At 49.0% G+C, this 23,066-nt stretch overlaps 1 protein-coding gene across 4 annotated transcripts in view; it reads right to left on the reverse strand.

Annotated features, from left to right (window-relative positions):
- Nucleotides 1-23: 23 nt before the first annotated feature.
- Nucleotides 24-23,066, reverse strand: part of GALNT10 (polypeptide N-acetylgalactosaminyltransferase 10) — a 218,662-nt gene continuing 195,619 nt past the window's right edge. For 3 of the 4 annotated variants that reach the window (XM_024760164.1, XM_024760165.1, XM_024760166.1), the window contains 5 exons: nt 14,857-14,964; nt 9,773-9,994; nt 6,354-6,470; nt 1,554-1,703; nt 905-1,063 (listed from right to left, as the gene is read on the reverse strand). In XM_024760164.1, the coding sequence (XP_024615932.1) occupies nt 905-1,063; nt 1,554-1,703; nt 6,354-6,470; nt 9,773-9,994; nt 14,857-14,964 (756 nt within the window). Of the gene's footprint in view, nt 1,064-1,553; nt 1,704-6,353; nt 6,471-9,772; nt 9,995-14,856; nt 14,965-23,066 lie in introns of all 4 variants that reach the window. The other variant, XM_024760163.1, reaches the window with a different exon arrangement.

A 23,066-nucleotide genomic window follows, 5' to 3' on the forward strand; every position in this document is an offset into this window, starting at 1 on the left:
AGAGAGAGAGAGGGGTGGGGGGGTGGGGGGGGGAGATGGAAGCACAGATGAGGGAAATTCAGCCAGAATTTCTAGTTTGGAGGTTTTCTACTGGGCCCGTGCCACAGGCCCAAGGCCATCTGAAACACAGTCCTGAAAAGCTGGTGGCTGGGCTGTCCTTGTGCCCGGAGAGCACTAAAATGGGCATTTCGAGTACCCTGAGAGCAAGGGGAGACATCCCGTCTGTCCACGGCTGCAAAGGAATATCTGCGAGTCGCGCTGCTGCCCCCAGGCCTGGCAGTTGGCCAGTGGTCAGCATTGTACACTCGGAGGGCCCGAGGCACAGCTTTCGACTGACTGCATCTCCTGGGGCTGTGACAGAGAACAGACGCTGGGCAGGCAGAAATTCAAAGGCTGAAACCAGTGGCCCCGAGAAAGACTTTTTCCCTTCTGCTGCAGATGGGTGGCACTGGTGCTAAAAGCTGCCCCCCCTACAGACAGAATTTGCCTCTCTCTCTGCAGGAATGTCATGTATGAGCCACCTGAAGGCTAGGCAGCCTCAGAGGACTCATTTTAGGGTGGTCTAGGGCTGCCCTGGCAGTCCTCCTGCATAATGCTCAAGGGAACGTGGTGACAAAGTTGAAAAGGCTCTCCTGGATTTCCATGATGCCGCCAGGGGTGCAGCAGGCTCTGCTCTTGGGCGGGGCCTCTTGTGGGGTCTGCTCTCTATCCCGGCTCCACCACTCTGGGCCTGCAGGGCCAGGCAGACACCTGGCCCAGCTTCAAGCGCCCCCTCTGCCCTGGCCCGGCTGGTCAGCAGCTTTTATGTGACGGAGTCCGCAGAAGCCCTGCCTCTCTTGGGAGAGGGAGGCTGCAGTGAATGCCGGAGAGGACCCTGCCAGGCCTGCCACGGGAACGTGAAGGCTCAGTTGCTATTGAATTTTTCCAAGACTGTTGAGTTGGTGTGTTCAAACAGCCACTGCTGAGTGGGAGAGGAGGGGTTGCAGGTGTTCATGAAGATCCTGTGGTCACGTTCACTGCAGTCCATGCAACTGCCGCTGACGGGGTGATACAGGGTCTGGTCCTGCAAAACAGGCAGGTTATCAGCCGGGCCACGCTGGGGAGGTGAACAAACAGCAGCAGCAGTAACAGCAAGGAGGCAGGGAGGCTCGCAGACCTGTCTGGCTCTCCTCTCGAGCACACAGTGGGCGCTGCCCGCCTCCCTTGCAGCTGGCCTTGTCACATGCCTAAGCTGTGCCCACTGGGATGCGGGCAGAAGTGATGCCTGCCACTTCCGGGTCGGGGCCCTAATCACTGCCTATCTCCAGTCAAATTTCATTGGCTTTCAAGGTGGTTTTTTTTTAAGAAATGGGCTCAGCTGCCAACGTTTAAGATTCCAGAGACTTCAAATAAACAGTTGAATTTCTGCTTTCTCTTGATGACTGGAGAGTCGGGCATGGTAGGTCTGTGGAACAAACACGTGAGGGAGGGGCTCTGGGGAGCAGGAATGAGGCATTACATTTTTTTTTTTTAAATTGAGCAGGCTTCCCTGTTCCCCCCACACCCTGTCTTACTTGGCGGTACTTCCACAGCTGGTTGCCCTTCATGCTGTGGCAGTCGTAGAGGGTGACGGGGCTGGTGTGGGAGATGGCATCGAAGCAGAACTTCTTGGTGTGCTGGGGGTCTCCAGGCCGGATGTCCTCTCTCCAGGTGAAGGTGAACACCTGTACACACAGGCACATCGTGAGATGGACGGCAAAGCTAGGGGACTCTCTTTTTTTGTAATCATGGGGAATTTTAAACACAGGAGTCCAGAAAAAAGTTTATTGACCACACCTGTCCCAGTGACCCAGCTTCGAGGATTACCAACTCACGGCAAATCTTGTTACAGCTTTCCCTCACCATATCCCACCCACAACGTTATTCTGAAGCAAATCCTGGACATCCTACCACACCAGGTGTCATGACTTCAGTAAATGCCATGATAACAATGAAAAGTTATCACAGAATCTTCCATGTCATCAAATATCTTGAGTTCAAGTGTTCTCAGACTGCCTTATACCTCTCTTTTCACAGTCAGTCTGTTTGAATCAGGATCCAAACCAGGTTCACATATGGCATTTGGTCGATAAACTTTCTTTTCAGCAGCTTTACTGAACAATATTTGGCATGCGATAAATTGCCCACATTTAAGTGTACAGTTTGATACTTTTTTTTTTTTTTGCGGTGCGCGGGCCTTTCACTGTTGCAGCCTCTCCTGTTGCGGAGCACAGGCTCTGGACGCGCAGGCTCAGCGGCCATGGCTCACAGGCCTAGCCGCTCCACAGCACGTGGGATCTTCCCGGACCGGGGCACGAACCCATGTCCCCTGCATCGGCAGGCGGACTCTCAACCACTGCGCCACCAGGGAAGCCCCGTGTGTGATACATTTTGACATAGTTGACACCGTGAAACCATCATCATCATCAAGGTAGTGGATGTATCCATCACCCCAAAAGCACCCTCACGTGCCTCTGTAATCTTTTCCCCCTGTCCCTCTCCACTCCTCATGCCCCTAGGCAATCACTCCTCTGCTTCCCATCACTAGAGATTAGGTCACAATTTCTAGAATTTTATATAAAAGGAATCAGACAGTATGTATTTTTTTGTCTGATTTATTTCACTCAACACAATTCTGTTGAGATTCATCCATGTTATAACAACATTTATTAGTAGTTCATTCCCTGTTATGGTCAAGTATTATTTCACTGCATGGTACTCAGTTTACCTGTTCTTGGACATTTGGGTTGTTTCCAGTTTTTGGTTATATCAAATAGAGTTGCTATGAACACATGTGTACCAGCCATTGTATGGACGTATACATAATTTCTTCCCTCGTGGATAAATCCCTTGAAAAGGGATGCCTGGATCCATGTGTAACTTTCTAAGAAATTGCCAAACTGGTTTCCAAAGTGGTTGTACCAGTCGCACTCCCACCAGCACTGTGTGCATGGTTCCAATTCATCTACATCCTTGCCAACCCTTGGTATGGTCAGTCTTTTTAATAGATTATCATTTTAATTTCCATTTCTCTAATAACTATGAACTTAAGCATGTTTGATGTGTTTATTTGCCACTGACATGCCTTCTTTGCTAAAAATGTCTGTACATACCTTTTGCCCATTTTTAAATTGCCTTGCTTATTTTCTTATTAAGTTTTGAGAAATTTTATACTCTAAATATAAGTTCTTTATCAGATATACGCTTTGTAAACATTTTCCTTCTATAGCTTGCTGTTCTATTTTCTCAACAGTATCTTTTAACTTTTTTTTTTTTTTTTTGCGGTACTCAGGCCTCTCACTGCTGTGGCCTCTCCCATTGTGGAGCACAGGCTCTAGACGCGCAGGCTCAACGGCCATGGCTCACAGGCCCAGCCGCTCTGCGGCATGTGGGATCTTCCCGGACCGGGGCACGAACCCGTGTCCTCTGCATCGGCAGGCAGACTCTCAACCACTGCGCCACCAGGGAAGCCCTCAACAGTATCTTTTAAAAAACAGAAGTTTTTCATTTTGAAGAAGTCCAATTTATCAATTTTTTTCTTTTATGAATTGTCTTTTGGTGTTGTATCTAAGAAATCATGGCTTGGGTTACCAAGGTCACAAACACTTTGCCTATGTTTTCTTCTAAAATATTTTGTTTTAGGTTTTATGTTTAGGTCAATGCTCCATTTTGAGTTAATTTTTGTATATAGTCTAAGGTATTTATTGAAAAAATTTTTTTGCATATGGATATGCACCACTTGTTGAAAAGATTATATTTTGTGCACTAAATTTCCTTTGAACATCTGTAAAAGTTGGTTGTCCACATACGTGTGGGTCTATTTTTGGACTCTCTATTCTGTTCCATTTATCTTTCTTTTTTTTTTTTTGCGGTACGCGGGCCTCTCACTGTTGTGGCCTCTCCCGTTGCGAAGCACAGGCTCCGGATGCGCAGGCTCAGCGGCCATGGCTCACGGGCCCAGCCGCTCTGCAGCATGTGGGATGTTCCCAGACCGGGGCACGAACCCATGTCCCCTGCATCGGCAGGTGGACTCTCAACCACTGCGCCACCAGGGAAGCCCCATTTATCTTTCTTTATGTCAATATGACACCTTTAATTACTGACATTTTACGATACATCTTGAAATCAGTGTTAGTCTTTAACTTTGTACTTCTTTTGAAATTTTGTTTTGGCTATTCTATGTCCTGTCCATTTTCCATATGAATTTTAGAATCAGTTTTTCAATTTTTACAAAAAAGCCTACTACAATGTTAGGATTCTGTTGAATTTATATATTTCTTTGGATAGAATTGATATCAATTATTGAGTCTACCAACCTATGAACACGGTATGTATCTTCATTTATTTAGAACTTCTTTAGTTTCTATCAGCAATATTTTGTAGTTTTCGGTACACAGGCTTTTCACATCTTTTGTCAGTTTCACACCTATTTCATATTTCTTGTCATTGTAAATGCTTGTTTTTAATTTTAACTTCTGATTCTTCATTATTAGTATATAGAGAAACAACTTACTTTTGTATCATGCAACTTTGCTAAACTCAGCTATTAGTTCTGGTAGCTTCTCTGTAGATTTTATTGAATTTTCTACATAGATGATCACATACTCTGCAAATAAAGACAGTTTTTGTTCTTTACTTCCCACCTGGATGAAATTATTTTTTCTTGCCACAGGTTAGAACCTCCAGAACACTGTCACATAGAAATGATAAGATTGGAATCCCTGTTTTGTTCCTGATCTTAGTGGGAAAGCATTCAGATTTTTACCATGAAATATGATGTTAGCTGTAGAATTTTTACAGATGCCCTTTATCAAGTTGAGGAAGTTCCTTTCTAGTACTGGTTTGCTGAGAGTTTTTATTAGAAATGGATGTTAGATTTTGTCAAATGGTTTTTCTAGGTGTGCTGAGGTGATCATATGGTTTTCTTTTTCATTTTGTTAATGGTGAATCATATTGATTAATTTTCTAATGTTAAACCAACCATTCATTCCTGGGATAAATTACACTTAACCATGATGTATTACCCTTTTCATATATTGTTGGATATAATTTTCTAAACTTTTGTTTAGAACTTTTGCATTATGTTCATGAGGGATATTGCTCTGTGGTTTTCTTATAATGTTTTAGTCTGGTTTTGCTATTAAGGTAATGCTGGCCTCATAAAATGAGGTGGGACGTATTCCCTCCTTTTCCTGAAGAGTTTCTGTAGAATCAGTAACTTATCTTCTTTAAGCATTTGAGAGAATTCACCAGTAACTCTATCTGAGCCTGTAATTTTCTTTGTGGGAATATTTTCAACTACAATGTCAATTTCTTTGATAGAACCAGGGTGTTTTCCACTCGGGCTGGTGAGAACAGGCATTATTCCTGGCCCAGGTCAGTAAGAGGACTGTATCACACCCCCATCAACACTGGCTCAGGAAACCCAACATGTGAGAGCCCCAGGACTTCTCCAGAACTCTTGGGAAGGACATGCCTTTCCACTGAGGGGCTGGCAGCCTATGCTGCTGGTGGTCACATCTGCCACCACGTGGGAAGACAGCCAGGTTAAGAATGGAGCCAACGGAGAGGGAAGCAGAGCTGAGACCCTAGAGAGATCCTGATGACATCATTTAGACTTTTCAGTGACACCAGCCGGTAACTCCGTCTTTCTGTTGATGGCCACTTGGGCTGGGTGTCTGTCATTTGTAACCAATAGTCCAGACTGATGTGCAGGGTTCCTCTTTCCAAGGTGCTCAGGAGGCTCTTATAATGTGTACCCTGGGCTGACCTGTGATTCATCTTTTTGGCCGTGCTATGTGAGATCTTAGCTCCCCAACCAGGATCGAACCCACGCCCCCTGAATTGGAAGCATGAAGTCTTTTTTAAAAATTTTTGGCTGCGTTGGGTCTTCTTTGCTGCGTGTGGGCTTTCTTTAGTTGCGGCAAGCGGGGGCTACTCTTCGTTGCGGTGTGTGGGCTTCTCACTGTGGTGGCTTCTCTTGGTGCGGACCATGGGGCCTAGGGTGCACGGGCTTCAGTAGCTGTGGCACATGGGCTCAGTAGTTGTGGTGCGCGGGCTGAGTAGTTGTGGCTCCCGGGCTCTAGAGCACAGGCTCAGAAGCTGTGGTGCACGGGCTTAGTCGCTCCGCAGCATGTGGGATCTTCCTGGAGCAGGGATTGAACCCTTGTCCCCTGCATTGGCAGGTGGATTCTTAACCACTGCGCCACCAGGGAAGTCCCGAGACTCATCGTCGACCCGTGGCCTCTCCCTCCCAGTCCTGACCATGTGAGTGAGCACTGCAGGCCGCGATGGCACAGAGAGCCCGACTACTGGTCCTGAGGAGCGGCCCTTACCTGCATGTTGTTCCAGGCGGCCTCCCCTCGGCCCCGGACGCAGCTCTCCAGCCTCAGTGGGGAGCCCAGGGCCCCATGCTTCGTGTCTGCACAAAGCCCTGTGCCCACATTGCGGATCTGGACAAGAAAGAAGCAAAGAGTGGACCAGTTAGCCACCTCGAGATACCTGCCTGGGCCCCTGCTGGGGTGGGGGGAGGGAAACAAGGCAGAGGCATCATATGGGCTGAGTGCTGAATTATCCTAATAAAGCTTGCCCTGGGCTGGTGGGCGGGCCCTGAGCCCCTCAATAAAGGAACACAGAGCCGCTCTGCTAAACCCTGCTTTGTCTTAGAGCACGCAGAGTCCTGGGGTGGTGGCCGGTGCCTGGAGGGGAGGGGCTGTTGAAAGGAGGATTCCCTGGCTCCTCTCCCAGAGAATTTGACCCAACAGGTCCAGGGATCAAATTTTTCCCTCATTCCAGGTGATCTAGACACTATGCCTTGAAAACCACTCTAGAAAAGTTGTAGGGTCTTTGCTGTCAGACCTTGGAGACTCTGCCTTTTAGGGCGGGTGAATGGGAAGATCCAAAGAGCAACAGTGGTCTCACTAAGATGGGTGGGGGCGTGCGGGGAAGAGCGCCGTGGGAGCGTGGAGGCCCCGGCAATCGCGTGGCCAGCCAGCACAGACAGCAGGCAAAAGCCACCGTGCCAGGTGCTGGCACCACATCGTGCAGCTCCTACTTCACAGACGTGGCTCCTCGTTCGACTGAGGGGTAGGGGGTGTCTGGGCTCAGAAAAGGTCAACTCCAATGGCCCGCTGCGGGGGTCTGACCACCCAGCTGCCGTGTTCTGCATCCACCACCGTGTCCGAGAGGAGGCCACGCTCCCCGGCGCTGCCCCCAGCCAGCGTTTGAGGGAGGTAGGCCCACCCCCGCGAGATGTGCGCTCCTCTGGCAGGTGATTTGGCCAGAAGACTGCCTGTTAACACGGCCAGACTTCAGTAGAGCCTCACTGCAGGCTGGGACCCTTCTTCCCCAGCTTCACGGTCTGACAGCTCTCCCCGCCTCCCTGCTCAATTCTTTCCTCAAGTGTTGCCCCAGTAAGTCTCTTGCACGTCTAGTCCCATCTTGGTGTCTGCTTCTTGGAGGACCTGAACAAACACGGGGGAGAAAGCCAATAGAGTGGCAAAGAAATGAAGAGCTTCATGAGGGAAATCAAGATGACACCTTGTCTAGAAAACTCATGCTGGTGTTGGGCGGGGCTCGGCAGATGGCTTAGTTGGGAACGGTCCCTCTAAGTTGCTGTGTGAATCTGAACAAGTAACATCTGATGTTTCTGCCGGCCCAACGCGTGTCTCTCCACCTCTGGTAAAAATGCCCTGATTTTCCACAGGGCCATGGCTCCTGGCCCATCCCGTGGCCAGAGCATCCATCCTACCCTTGCTTCCCCCTTCTTCCAATGGCCACAGTGATTGGTGCAGGATCCAAGGATAAGATTTCAATCCTGGACCTTTGCTGGCTCCACTGGGAAAGAGGTCTTTACTTTCTGCTGGGTTGGGCCAAGCTTGGGATTTCTCAGCCTGAAGCTTCTGGGAGCCAGTCTTGCTACTCGCGGCATGAGGCCAACACAAAAGGAAGCACAGTTAAGCAGGAGAAAAAGAGACTGACATCATTTGAGCTCCCTGGATCCAGGTGTTCACAGCTGAAGCCACAGCTATCCAAGTTTCCTGTGAGAATCAATAAAGCCCCCCTTTTCACTTTAAAATGGACTTCTGTCACTTAAAACAGGAGCGCTAATGCTTATGCTTCCCCTCCACAAGCCCCCATATATCCATCTCTAAGCGAGTGGGTGCTCTCAACCGGAGCCAGGAGCCACGCCCAGGATGTGGTGACAGACTGTCTGCCTCCTCCAGCAGGACCAGTTCCATGGGTGTGTGACAAGGGCAAGAGCACAGGGTCCCTCACTCAGAGTCTGTGTTTGTTGTTTGTTTTTTAATACATTTATTTATTTATTTATTTATGGCTGTGCTGGGTCTTTGTTGCTGCTCGCGGGCTTTCTCTAGTTGTGTTGCGCAGGCTTCTCATTGCAGGGGCTTCTCTTTGTTGTGGAGCATGGGCTCCAGTAGTTGCGGCACGCGGACTCAGGAGTTGTGGCTCGCGGGCTCTACAGCACAGGCTCAGTAGTTGTGGTGCATGGGCTTAGCTGCTCCGTGGCATGTGGGATCTTCCCGGACCAGGGCTCGAACCCGTGTCCCCTGCATTGGCAGGCGGACTCTCAACCACTGCACCACCAGGGAAGTCCTGTGTTTGGTTTAAAGCTCTGCTGTCACTGTCTTTAACTTTCTAGTAATTTTATCTTTGAAACCTGCAAGTGAAATCTGATGGGGGAATAGAGCATGCACGTGAGCAGAGGTGACACATGCTCTGTGAGCATCTGCCGTTCCTTTCTGCCAAGTTCACAGACAGCTACTGTGAGTCCCTGCAAGCACAGAATCCTGGGGTCCCACATGCAGGTGAGTTCAGCAGGACTCAAAGGGAGAACAGGGTGAGTGTGTCGTGGCTGTGACTCAGTGGGGGCGCTGGCATGTCCCAGAGGCCACGCCCTCCTTTCCAATCAGAACTGGCTTCAGCTGCACAAAGAGGAATGCTGGTCAAAGACACAGGAGGGACTGGGGAGCCCTATCATGTCCTTTCTGTGATGCTTCTCTGGATGAGCCAACTACTTCAGCAGAAGATAACAGCACAGAAGCAAAGGGAAGGAGGGGGGCAATCCACAGTTCCTTTCCCTTCAGTTCTTTCTCATTCATCAGTAAGCCCAAGGTAGAGACAGTTGATAGGACGTGTACATTATCAAGAAGTGAAATAAAAACAGCTGAGTTAGTTTTCTGCAGTGTTTCCACTGCTCTGGTAAAAAATACAAATGCATGGACAAGGTTTGAAATACAGACTGTGAAATCTCACCAACTGTGCACACGGTAAATGCTCTCATTGCCTTTAAAACTGGCACTGCAGAGTATGAAGATGAATGGTAAAATTCATTGCCTTTAAAACTGGCACTGCAGAGTATGAAGATGAATGGTAAAATTCATTGCCTTTAAAACTGGCACTGCAGAGTATGAAGATGAATGGTAAAATTCACACTAATCATTTAAAGTTTTAATTTTTCTCTACTTATAACATTCAAAAGCAAACAAACAAAAACACCACCACAAGGCTAAGAGACCACCGAAAGAAAGTAAAAAGTTTTGTATTTTATACCTCCACTGGCACTTTTTAGATGACGATAAGTTTTTGTTTTTTTAAAAAATTTTTTTACTGAAATATAGTTGATTTACAATGCTGTGTTACCGGCACTTTTTTCTCTGACCTCTGCACCTGGGGTCTGCACGTGCATTTTGCGCCGGGCCCCAATTATGTGGCTTGCCTGGCCCTTCAGACTCACCTCACCCCACGCTGCGGCCGGGGGCTCCACAGGTGGGTAGAATTTGGGCAGGTCCCAGGCGATCTTGGTCATAAACCACTTGAAACTCTTGCAGTTAAGGGAGCTGCGGAGCTTTTTCTGTGCAGTTACATCTCCAGCGGAGAGGTGGCGGTACTCGGGCCGGCGCTGGTAGATGTGCTCCGCGTACTCGTCCATCCACACCTCTGCCACTCGCTTCAGGTTCTGGACGGGATAGGCAGGGGCAAGGGTCAGGCTCTCCGAAGGGCCGAGGAGAAAAGTGGGTACAAAGAGTACTGGAGGTGGAGGTCAACCTTTCTTATTTTATGCTGCATCAAGGACCACAGCCCCACCGTGTTTTTAAGTCTTCTATATTTCTATTTATTATTTATGCATGTTTTAAGGACTCTACAACTTACGGCTGAATAATACACTGCTGCTGGTTTTCTTGCCCATCTTGCATCCCCTCTTTTTCTACAGATTGCCTCCCACTGATTTTCCTTTGGGGACCCACCCCTGCCTCACTATTATCTCCTGTGGCTGAAGGAAAGGCATATGACCCAGCCTGGCCAATGGGAATATAGATAGCCCAGACATAGGGATTGGCCAGCAGTGGGCATGTGACCTGGGCCAAGCCAATCAGAATCGAGAGGCATCAGTCCTGGATTTTTTTTTTTTTTTTGGTAACTATGGGGACTTTGCTGGGTAAGATCTGGTGGGTAAGATGCCGAGAGCTGCTGGGCCATTTGGAAAGCCTGTCCAAGGTTGAAGTCAACCCAGAATGAGGCAGAGCTGAGGGTTAGAACCGGGAACACATTGCTTCTTTTGGTTCCCGAATCCAGCCATGTCTGAAGCCAGAACTACCTCAGAGCTTTCCATTTACATGAGTCAGTAAATTCCCTTTCTGCTTAACCCATTTGAGTTGGGTTTTGTCACATTCAACTAAGAGTGCTGCCCAAGTTGCCTGGTAAGAACGAATTATAATTTGCAACCAGAAGGTAAAATTCCCTCAGCAGCTGGAATTTTTAACAATCCTTTGAGGTGTTAAGGTTGCTACTTTGATTACAAAACACAAAGATAATCAATACAAAATGACAACCATATTACTGGCAAGTAGAGGCAGCAGCAGGTGAGGAAACATCCTGTTTGTGAGTAGACTTGGAGGAGAGGAAAAGTGAATTCTTCTGTGTAACTGTGATGAAAATCCCTCACTCCACCTGCAGTGTAGATCCCATCTGCGGAGAACCTCTTACTTTTCTTGGAAGAGCAAAGCATCACGGTTCAGGGGAAATTCCCTGTTCCCAACATCTTCCTCCAACCCCAGGCTGTTGCCAGGATACCTCCCCTGCTTTAATTCTCTAGGCTTTATCATATCATTTTCCCCCTACTGCAATCCAGATTTCCTTCTGAAGGGTAAAAGCAAGTTAGCACTTTAGGCTGTTATCAATCACTCACACCTTAGTGTAAATGACTGCCCTAGAAGCAGAAGGTAAGGCTGCGGCTGGCAAATGTTTTCTGTACAGGGCGAGACAGTAAATATTTTAGGCTTTGCAGACCATGTGGTCTCAACTCTGATGTAGCTATAAAGCAGCCCTAGACACTACGTAAGTGAATGGGTGTGGCTGTCAGAAGTTATGGACACTGAAATTTGATTTTTTCATATGTCACAAAATATTATTTTGATTTTTTCCCCCCTCAGCTATTTAAAAATGTAAAAACCATCCTTAGCTTACGGGTCACACAAAAATAGTTTGCCAACTCCTGAGTAAGGAGGAAGGAAGCTCACAGGAGGAAGGCCCTGGTATCGAAGCCCAAATCCACCAACTCCTCACTTTTGCTGGCTCTGAGTTTGGGACTGGGAAACTACAAAATTTCCTTGCCACTGTCTCATTTTTTCTGAGTGCTGAAGAGGTCAACAGTGGGTCAGAAATCAGTTCAGGAACATTGTTATCCCCCTCAGGCCCCTGCAGGGCAGAGGCTGGGTTTAATTTAAAACTGTGCCCAGAGGAAGCTGAAGGCCTAAGGGGGGCCTGCACATCTGAAGTCTCCTTCTCCTGCCTTGCCACCCAGGTCCTCTGGCTCACTGTCTGATTTGCTCAAGCCACAGGGACGATGAGAGACCACCGTGGTTTCTTCTCCAACCACAGGCGAGGATGGCCAATCTGACCAAGGAAAGGTGTTGAAATTCACCAGGATTCTTTCTAAAGGATCAAATCAAATAATATTCTAATTTTAAATGATACTTGAATTACTATTTTAATGAATATTGCATTTTCCAGACATGGCTTAGTAAGTCATTTCTCCCAGATCTTGAACTTTTGTACAGTTACTGGGCCAAAGTAAGGGACTTTACGTTTATTTCTATTACCTCTCCCCTTGCTAGAGTCATGAAAAGGACTCTGGGATTTTAGCAGGCGGTGTGCTCCTCTAATCCCTACTCCTAACACCTTCCTAGTTCTGGGTCCCAGTCCTGTCTGAGGCCCCCCTGCTTTTCTTGAGTTTGGATCACAGAGAATTGTCCAGAATCTTGGAATAAGTCTCCAAACAAAAATCAACTTTTGTTTTGCCAAGTTTGAGTGGGTTTCTGTTACTGCCTTCCCAAAGGCCCCTTGCCCAGAGGCACAGACGAGAAGGATCTTAGCACATTTAGTAAATAAATTAAGACTGGCTCCTTCTTCTTGAGGCAGGCAAGCTGGTGGCCAGTTCATCCTTCCTGAATTGCTGCTCCACCGCTCCCTGGCTATTTGTCCTTCTGGAATCTGTACACCTTTAGTAAGACTTTGGTTTCCCTCTTTATCTGGCTCTCTTGGGGCTTTTAGGATACCTCTCCTCAAATCTATCAGTATGATGTTCTAGGAGACAACACTCTAGAAGGATCTGGTTGTTAAAACACTGAACACACATGTAAAATATGATCTGCAACTAAGACAGGGTGGTTAGATATTGTAATAAAAAGTTAGGAGAGCTTGATTCAGGCACCTTTGGTCCTACCAACCTACATGGGCACCGCTCAGACTGAGCTGGTTGAAAGTCAACAGGAGGCTGATTCAGTCTGAATCAGGTGAAAAATCAGGTGAAAGAAGGAGTTAACATGTGAAAACCCAGAATTCAGATAAGACATTGAAGTCACCTTTCCAGTCTTGCTAATATTGATGCTGACACTAATACTGCTGATGACAATAGCAGTCGCTATTTAAAGGACGACCACTCTGTGCCAGGCACTGGTCAGACCTAAGTGGGTTTGAATTATGGCTCTAGTTTCTTTGTGCCTCTACATTTCACTGTCCTCATCTCTAAAATGGGGATTAAAAACAAGTGAGAACTAAGTGAGGTAAGTATGTAAGATGCTTTGCACAATGCCTGGCTCAGGAAGTTTTTAATGTGTTACTACAGTTCATCTGTGGATCTATGAACAGGAGGTGGTGGTGTGTCTTTACCGGGCGAGTCTTATATCGATAAGTGACAGCTCTGGATAGGGAAAGGATGCTTTCGGGAGTGGTCCTGCTCAGGGGTCAGAGGACTGTCCTAATGGTTCCACAGTCCCTAGTAGTTGGAAGAGTCGCAGTCTTGGGCTTACTGAGCGACTCTGCGGTTTTCCCGCGTGGCTCCTTCCTCTGGGGTTGCCAACGGTATTTCAGATGAAACGTGATTCCTGCCTCTCCTGCTGAACTAGACCTCGCACCCCACGTGAGAGGGCTGTCCCAAGCGCGGATGGCTGGTACGGCTGTCGTTGGAACCTTCGACCACTAGAGGGCATTGCTGGCTCTCTTTTTCCTCAACGCCGGTCCCCATAGCAACGCCGGTCCCCATAGCAGCCCCGGCCGCCTCCAGAGCCCAGCATCCCACCCTTGGATGGAGCTCGGGGAGACAGCTGCCTCTCTGAGCCTCTTGGTCTTTCTTGTAAGTCGCAGGACAAGGGCCCTTCCGAGACCCAGAGGCTACAATTCTGCACGTCGTTGATTGTCAGGTGATGGGGGAAGGGGAGGCAGTGGCCTGGGCAGAAGGAGGCTGTGTGGACTGAAGCCAAACAGGCTCGCGGGGGTGGGGTGGGGGGGTGGGCGCTGTCGGGAGGGGTCTTATGTGTGGAAACCTTTCCAGATCCCACCAAACCTCCCTGCGGCTCTCTTTACCCTCTGGGGACCCTCCCACCTCTTCGTTGTTCTTTTGGGGTCACCTTGATTTTTTTCAAGACCCTTAAGATTTTAAAATTTTGTTATTAAGGTTTAGTGAAATATTAATAACACAAAACAAAAACTTCTGGCTTACACTTCCGTTTGTAGATAGTGCCACTTTAATTCGACCAATGACTGATATAAACCATCTTAAGGCACTAAAACAGTGTGACACAGAATTTTTGGCATGAAAGTGGAGAGGCGGTGAGAAGAGAAAGACGCTAACATTTATTAACCATCGCTGTGCCAGGAGCTTTTAAGTGCCATCTCAGTCTTTCCCAAACACACCACTCCACCTGTATTAAATTTTACCCAACATGTTTCTTTAAATCATCCCTAGTCTAACTTTGTACCTACTTTAGCTTTATCCTAAGTAATAATGTCAGTGAAATCATGAATTTGCTACACTAATCCACATTAATTTCAACACATGGAAATAAAAATATTGACCACCTAAAATCACCTTATTGGTCACACTTTGGGAAACTGCATTATCTCCTTAATTCTCCCGGCCATGCTAAGAGTTGGAAAAAAATGAGCTTCCTTGAAGCAAAGGAGTGAACAGAGCCTTAGAGCAACCCTTCCAAGGTCACAGAGCTAATAAGTGACTAAGCAGGGCTTTAAGTAAGTTCTTCTATGTTTATTTATGTTTGCCACACTGCGAGGCTTGTGGGATCTTAGTTCCCCAGCCAGGGCTTAAACCCATAGCCTCAGCATTGAAAGTGCGGAGTCCCAACCACTGGACCGCCAGGGAATTCGCATAAGTAAGTTCTTTTAAACTGGATTTCACCTGGAGGGTGGGGGGAGGGGCACATCCTCACTCCTAGGGACCATTAGGCCTAGGGCATGGGGTGTCTCTGCTCCGCCGATGGTTGTAGGCCAACATCTCACCCCCTAGGAAAGCCACCACCTTACCCGGGCCAGGCTGACTCCGGCGGGGACCTTGTAGGGCACGTACTTCCTGTAGATATGGCCCACCCTGGAGCAGGGAATGTCCTCCATGCGGCCTCCACACATCCACACCTGCAGGGTGAGAAGTGAGAGAAGATGATATTTCTGCCTCCGATTCATGGCCTCCTCAAAGGCGAGCGTTCCTTTGTGCATTCATCGGAAGCATCAGCGTGGACTGTGTACCAAAGCCCCCATTCACAGAACTAGGGACGTAGGAAAACACAGCAGTAAAAACAGCTCACGGCATCGAGTGCTTACTCATGGCCAAACGCTACGATATGGGCTTCGCACGCACAGCTGCACGGAAGCCTCGTCAGAAAACCCATAAAGTAGGTAGTAACAGAGCTCCATTTTACAGATGGAGAAACCGAGGCTCAGAGAAGCTAAGAAACTTCTCTAAGGTCACAGGGTTGGTACATGGTGGAGCCAGAATTCAGAGCCAGCTTGGGCTGACTCTAGAGTCTGAGCTCTGGACAAGTGTGAGAATTGTGAGGGGGTATCGGGGGCTCTGTGGGAAAGACTGTGGTGATCACTTCGTGATGCTGTCCGCAGGTATGACAGGGGACAAGGTGGCACACAGGCTGTGCATTTGCCGACTCTGGCATTAAATGCTGTTGTTTCCTTCTAGATCTTGCTGGGTCACCCTGAGCAGTCCCCTGCCTCCCTGCCCTGACTCTCCTGCAGGGTGGCTCATGGGCAAGGCTGCCTGTGGTGTGGCAGCTGATGCTTCTTGTGTCTCCCTCCACAACCGGTATCACAGAGATCTCCTGAGTTGGAACCCTGGTCTGACAACAGTGTGGGAATTCTTAACAAGTACAATCAAACCACTGAGGGGCCCAGCCTAAACAGACCCCCTCTGGCAGTCCTGGGTTCAAATCCTGACTCAGCCACTATACAGCTTTGTGAGTTGGATCAAGGCACCTAACTTCTCTGAGTCTCAGTTTCCTCACTTGTAAAGGATTAAATGAGGCAGGCTCAGGGGATGCGGTATTGTAGGTAAGGTGCTTATTAGCACAGGACCTGGCACCCAGTCACAGCGCTGTGAGATACTACAAATGATGGGTTCATACGTTTGACTGATATTTATGGAGTGCCTGCTACATGCCACACATGCGGCTGGGCACATACAGCAGTGAATAAGTTGGCCAAGGCCCCTGCTCTCATGGAGGCGGAGTGTGGTGGCCAGACTCCGAGAAGCCCCCAATGATCCCTGCCTCCTGCTGTTTGCACCCTCCCAAATGAAGCACATGAGGACTGACCTGTGTAACCAACAGGATACTACAGAAATGACGAAGGACACTGTGGCTCCCACCTTGCTCCCTGGGATCACTTGCTTTGGGGCAGCCAGCTGCCATGTTGTGAGGACACTCAAGCAGCCCCATGGAGAGGTACAGGTGGTGAGGAGCTGAAGCCTCCTGCTAATAGTGCTAACCTTCCCACCACGTGAATGAGCCATCTTAGAAGTGGCTCCTCCAGGGACTTCCCTGCTGGTCCAGTGGCTAAGACTCTGTGCTTCCAATACAGGGGGCCCGCGTTCCATCCCTGGTTGGGGAACTAGATCCCGCATGCATGCTGCAACTAGGAGTTTGCATGCCGCAACTAAAGATCCCATGTGCTGCAACTAAGACCCAGTGAGACAAATAAATAAATAAATAAATAAATATATTTAAAAAAAGTCTCCTCCAGCCCCAGTCAAGCCTTCAGATGACCACAGCCCTGGCTGATACCCTGACTATAACCTCATGAAAGACCCAGGCAGAAGTATTTTGCTAAGCCACGCACAAATCCCTGACCTGCACAAACTCTGAGATAATAACTGTCTATTACGGCTTTAAGATTATGTTTTCCTGTGGCAGTAGATAACTAATACAGGGACTTTCAGATGGTGATGTGTGATCTATGGAAGCCAAAGCAAGGTAACCGGATGGACTCACTGGATGGATGGATGGGATGCTGTGCTACCCCCACCTGTCAGGGAAAGCCTCACCTAGAAAGGAGTATTTGAGGCGAGACTTAAATGATGAGAAGGTAAAATAAAATAAAGATCTGAAGGGTGAGAGAGCAGGTGGAGAGAAAAGCGAGTGCAAAGGCCCTGGGGTAGGGAGCCAGAGGCCTGGAGCAGAGGTTGCAAAGACAGGAGTGAGGGGAGGGGAGGTCATAGAGGTGAGTGGGACAATCATAAGGGTCTCTTGCAGCAGAACTAGGAGTCTTCACTGCAAGTCTTCAGTGAGGGAGACAACACAATCCACCTCTCTTTTCCAAAGATGACTCTGTGGAGTGCAGGATGGCCTGTAGGGTACAGGACTGGGAGAGGGAAGGTCTAGGGGACTTTTGTAGATACAAAGCAGTCATGGCTTAGGGTCTGTGGGACTGTGGCGATGGTGGGACACGGCTGGATTTGGGACATTTATTATTAATTTCATTACTGTATTCCCTCATTTGTGGAGTGAAGAGCAGGAGTGGGAATATCTACAACCCCGATGCCGTGCAAAAGACCCTTTTCCACCTTGAACTGCTTGACAGGATTCTGGGGACTTGGCTCCGTATCTTGATTAATTCAGGGGCTCTAGAAGGGCTCCTTGCACACTTGAGGGGCCTCAGTCCCCCATCACTTCCCGCCAGCAACTGTCTCCTCCCCACCCCAGATGGACTCTGTCCTGGGCTTCCCACAGGGGATAGGCATGCGTGGGGCTGCAATTAGTGGAAATGCTGCCTGGAGAAATGCAATTATATTCTGATGTTGGGGGAGAAAAAAACCATCGAGCCAGTCAATAGAACAGAACATTGGTCTTGAGATAATGGGCTCCTGATGGTAGATTAATGTCAAGGCCAAGCCAAGAAGTTGATTTTCAAAGCAGGAGACATTGATCAGGCGCCAGCATCCTGTTACAATAACTCTCCCTTTATACAAAGTGACTGATGTGGAAGCAATGTTTTTGTCTGGTGGATATTGCCCAGGTCGCTGCTGGGCTGCCCTTGCCTTTTGGAAGGCAGAGTAACACTGAGCAGGTGGAGGACACCTTACCCTGCTCTATTTGTGAATGTCTCCTGGGCAGCTGACTAGGCCGGTGTCCAGCTCTCTCGACTCCATATTAAACTCACATTAGCTAATGAGGCTATGTCTCTGGCTCTGCTTGGCAGGGAACCTTCCTTTATGCAGACGGATTATCAATTTCCAAATCCTTCCCTGTGCTGTGACCTCGGGTTTCTTTGGCCCTGACCACGCTGGCCATCAGCCGGAAGGTTCCTGAGGGACCAGGGTGACCTTGATCTACTCAGAGGTTTGAGGCATCCAAAATGCCCTCAGATTCCTGGGATGTCTGCAGCCCAGGAGGAGTGCTGGCTTTGGACGATGGGTTTACTCCACGGCTTCCCTGCCCTGGACATGACTCTCTTGACGGCTGAGTCAGAACTCGAACTGCCTTTAGAGAGACGCACACCTGTTCAGCAAAAGCTGCTACCAAGCCCTGAGTCCTCTGGGAGCACCTGAGCCGTCTGAGAGGGGCCCAGCTCAGGGTACACTCAACCCTTCAGAACTCCCTCTGGCCCCCCAGAACACATCACACACAGCAGGCACCACCCCTATGGTGTTTGCTGCTTATCTGGCAGGATCCCCAGACTGGAGGGGACTCTCCATCCCGGGACATGATAAAAGCTGGAGGCATGCAATTACAGCATGACTTGCCGTGGGCTGGGGAGCTGGGCAGATCTGGTCCTGGACTCCAGGTTCAGCTCATGGTCCATGTCACCTACCTGTGTACCTTCAGGCCCACCTCCCTCCCTTCACAGCTGAGGCAGCAGCCACCCAAGACCCACAGAAACCACAGCACTGTTTTCCTATCCCAACGCCACCAGTGCAGCCGTGTGACCTGGGGATGACGGTCACTGCTACCTTGCAAGGCTGCTGAGATGGACTGAGACAAGCTGTGAAGAGCGCTCAGCCTGACGCCTGGCCATAGCAAACCTGATTAATGTTAGTCATTTCTATTTGCGAAAGAACGAGAAATACCACCACCTTGAAATGATACAGTATTTGCCCTTCTGCCCAACACCATGGTATTTTTTTATCCTATGGCCTGATTTCCCAAATGGATAAAGTGAAGCTCAGAGACATGATGGAGTTTTTCAAACAGACTTCGTGGCAGAACCTGCAACTGACCAGGAGAATGACAGTGCCAGGCGGGTGGGGTACCGTCACGGGGCTTGGTTGCCTGAGGGTCTTCGCCTCTCCCCCAAGTAATACACCGGCAGAAGAGCCCAGCTGGTGGCAGAGAGAAGGGGAGCTGCAGAGCTGTCAGCAGCTGCAACCGTGTTTGGCCGGGACCCCGTCATATATGGATGGGGACAAAGACAGGCCACTGAGATGACATCTTGCAGCCCCTCTCTGCTGTCAGCTTTCTTCCCTCCCTCCCCTCCATGCCCTTCCTAGTCTCCATCCCCGCAGGGGGTGCAGCTGTCTGCTCCAGGAGCCTTGTTCCACCATAAGGAGTTTCCAAACACACCCTGCCATCTCGTTCCTTGGTGCTGTTTTCTCCTGTGGAACAGTCTTCTCCCTGGAAGCACCATGCCACTAGACAAGTACAAATCTAATTGTAAAAGCTTGCTCCCCATTCATTTCACTGCTGCTTTGATTTACTTTATTAGCAAACTTCTTTTGTGTGATGACAGGCTTCATTACAGTGTCTATAAAAGACAATTAGTCGCTCTTACCTCCTAAACTGAGGAGGAAAGAAATGAGTGGTGATGAGCTTCAGGAAGACACAGTGGGCCCTGGTGAGTGCGTGGCAAAGGGGCCATCCTGCTGAGGGGACCGCGAGTGAGCAGGGGTGGGGCGAAACCTCTCTCTCAAGGAAACTGCTGCCTGGAAACCAGTCAGTAATGGATGGGCACCCTACCTGCCCAGGGAGGGGAGAAGACACCGGTCAGCCATGGCTTTTGCTGCTGGCAGCTCGGCTGAGGACCCCGATGAAGTCCAAACCCTGTTCAGTTGCGCTTGGGAGCTGCACCATTAATATGCAATTAAAAGAATAATCGCCACCAATTATCCTGCATTATCTCTGAGCTTAGGAAGAACACAGCGTAGCCGTGATGAGCTTGGTTCTGGCTCTTAAGCAAGTTTCATGAATCTGAAAGCCTCAGTTTCCTCACCTGCAGTATGGGATGTATTATTGTGCCTCCCTCCTAGGGTTGTGATGAGGCTGGAATGAGGTAATTCTGAAGCATAGATGACTCTGAGCAATCCTAATGGTGCTACCTGGGCACATGGTGGCTGGCGCTACTGGTGGTGGGCGCCACAAATATGCCACGCAGTTTCCCTTCAGAAAAGAAGGAACGGTGTTGGATCCATGTCTTCTGTAAGTTCATATGATTTTGAACATATTAGTTTGTTTTGTACAACAAGATACTGTTTCAGGAAGTCTCACCAGCATGAAAGGATCTCACTCATGTTAATTTTAGATGCTTATACTGGTTACAGGGTACAGTTGGTAAAAGAGCAGGAAAAAACCCAATTTTATTTTTCTTTTAAAATCCATTTAAATTTACTTCTAGATTAATATATGATTTTATATAATATAGTATTAAGCATATGTGTAGCTAAATTAATAAATTGAATATCTGACTGTTTCAACAGTATCCTGGGGCTTCCCTGGTGGCACAGTAGTTAAGAAGCCGCCTGCCAATGCAGGGGACACGGGTTCGAGCTCTGGTCCGGGAGGATCCTACATGCCACGGAGCAACTAAGCCCGTGTGCCACAGCTACTGACCTGCGCTCTGGAGCCCGCGAGCCACAACTACTGAGTCCACGTGCTGTAACTACTGAAGCCCACGTACCTAGAGGCCGTGCTCGGCAACAAGAGAAGCTACCGCAATGAGCAGCCTGTGCACCACCAACGAAGAGTAGCCCCTGATCGCCGCAACTAGAGAAAGCTCGTGTGCAGCAACGAAGACGCAATGCAGCCAAAAATAAATAAATTAATTAATTAAATAAAGAAAAACAATACCCTGAGGTGTTTTTTTGTGTGTGTGTGTGGTACACGGGCCTCTCACTGTTGTGGCCTCTCCTGTTGCAGAGCACAGGCTCTGGACATGCAGGCTCAGCGGCCATGGCTCACGGGCCCAGCCGCTTCGTGGCATGTGGGATCTTCCCGGACCGGGGCACGAACCCGTGTCCCCTGCATCGACAGGCGGACTCTCAACCACTGCGCCACCAGGGAAGCCCTCCTGAGGTGTTTATAGTCAACTTGGCCAAAAAATGGGGGGTGGTTGCCTTAGATTAGGGCTTTTTTTTCTTTAATAAATGAATTCACTTAAGTTGCAGGATCTGTTAGGTTTTGGTTCATATTTGAAATAGCACAATCTCCCAACCACCCAGTGAGGGAGGTACTGGCATGCCTCTTACACATGAGGAAAGCGAGGCCTAGCGAGGTCCAGTGCCTTCCCCAGGGCTCCTCAGCTCTTAAGTGGCAGAGCCCAGAGTGGATTCCAGGGTGGGGGCCCCCAGAACTAGGCAGATCTGAGACTGCACCTTTGATCTTTCTAAAGCCTGGTCCTGACCCTATCATGGTCTTCCACAAAGACCCCTCTTGGCATTTGTATTACCTGCAGGACAAAGGGGTTACCCTGGGCTTGCAGTCAAGGTCTCTGCCCCCTGCTCTGGTCACCTCCAATCCCCTCCACACCCCCTGGACACTACATGTGCCTGCTGCTGAGAGCCAGCTGCAGTGCACTCACATTTCTGCTCTCTTGGGCACATGTGCTTTTCTTTCCATGAACAATGCAGCCCAGTACAAACATTCATTCGTTCATTCATTCATTCACACATAGCCTGGTCACTGGTCAGCCTTGCTCTAAAACCCTATTGGAAGAGATGGGGGCTTCCCTGGTGGCTCAGTGGTTAAGAATCTGCCTGCCAATGCAGGGGACACGGGTTGGAGCCCTGGTCTTCGAAGATCTCACATGTCGCGGAGCAACTAGGCCCGTGAGCCACAACTACTGAGCCTGCGCATCTGGAGCCTGTGTTCTGCAACGGGAGAGGCCGTGACAGTGAGAGGCCCGCACACCGCGATGAAGAGTGGCCCCCGCTCGCCGCAACTGCAGAAAGCCCTCACACAGAAACGAAGATCCAAAAAAATAAATTAATTAATTAAAAAAAAAAAAAGAAGAGATGGAACAGAAACTGGCAGCCAAGGGTGGACCAATGACATAGAGCCTTGAAAGTGGGGTGAAGGTGTTGGTACCTGTGGGCCAACCCTGCCAACCAACCTACCCATTACTTATCTTTCCACACCCCAGCCTGAGCATCCACTCTGTACAAGACCTTACCTACTGATTACAGCCACGATTTTCAGTCTCGAGTGAGCATCAGAGTCACCCGGAGAGCTTGCTAAAACACAGACTGCTGGGTCCCGCCCCTAGGATGTCTGACTCAGCAGGTCTCCATGGGATCTGAGAATTTACATTTCTAACAAGTTCCCAGGTGATGCTGGTGCTGCTGAGCTGGGGACCACACTTTGAGAACTAGTGCCTCCTGGATTAGTGACAGCCCCTCTCAGGACAGTGGTGCCTGCCAGTTCACACTGTGTCTCTAGACAGCCCTGTGAGTTTGGGGTTATTAGTGTCCTTTCAATGAGGAAGTAAAGGTTCGGCAGAAAGGGCAGGTGAACTGTCCCAGGTCTCACTCAGAGTTCATTCCAGAGCTGGGCCTGGAGCCAAGGTCTTTGGCCTCTGTCTTGCCGGCCTCAAAGCTCCTTCCACACCTGTCTTCCTGCAACTGCAGCCCATACACATCGACCACAATGCCAACGTTAACAGCTATCATAATTGATAATTTACAATATGCCAGGCACTGAGCTAAGCTTTTAACACATTTTGATTAATAGTATGCTCACACCGACACTATGCAATAAGGATCATTCTATTGCCACTTTACAGATGAAGAAGTCCAGAGAGGTTAAGTCACTTTCCCAAGGTCACACAGCCACTAGCTGATGGAGCTTTCACCTGAACCCAGGTGGTTTGATTCCAAAGCCAATGTACTATCCCGCGCCGTTCTGCCTACTTTTTTCTTTTTTTTTTGCAGTACGCGGGCCTCTCACTGTTGTGGCCTCTCCCGTTGCGGAGCACAGGCTCCGGACATGCAGGCTCAGCCACCATGGCTCACGGGCCTAGCCGCT

This window comes from Neophocaena asiaeorientalis, unplaced genomic scaffold (genome assembly GCF_003031525.2).
Source record: "Neophocaena asiaeorientalis asiaeorientalis breed wild unplaced genomic scaffold, Neophocaena_asiaeorientalis_V1.1 scaffold336, whole genome shotgun sequence".
NCBI lineage: Eukaryota > Metazoa > Chordata > Mammalia > Artiodactyla > Phocoenidae > Neophocaena > Neophocaena asiaeorientalis.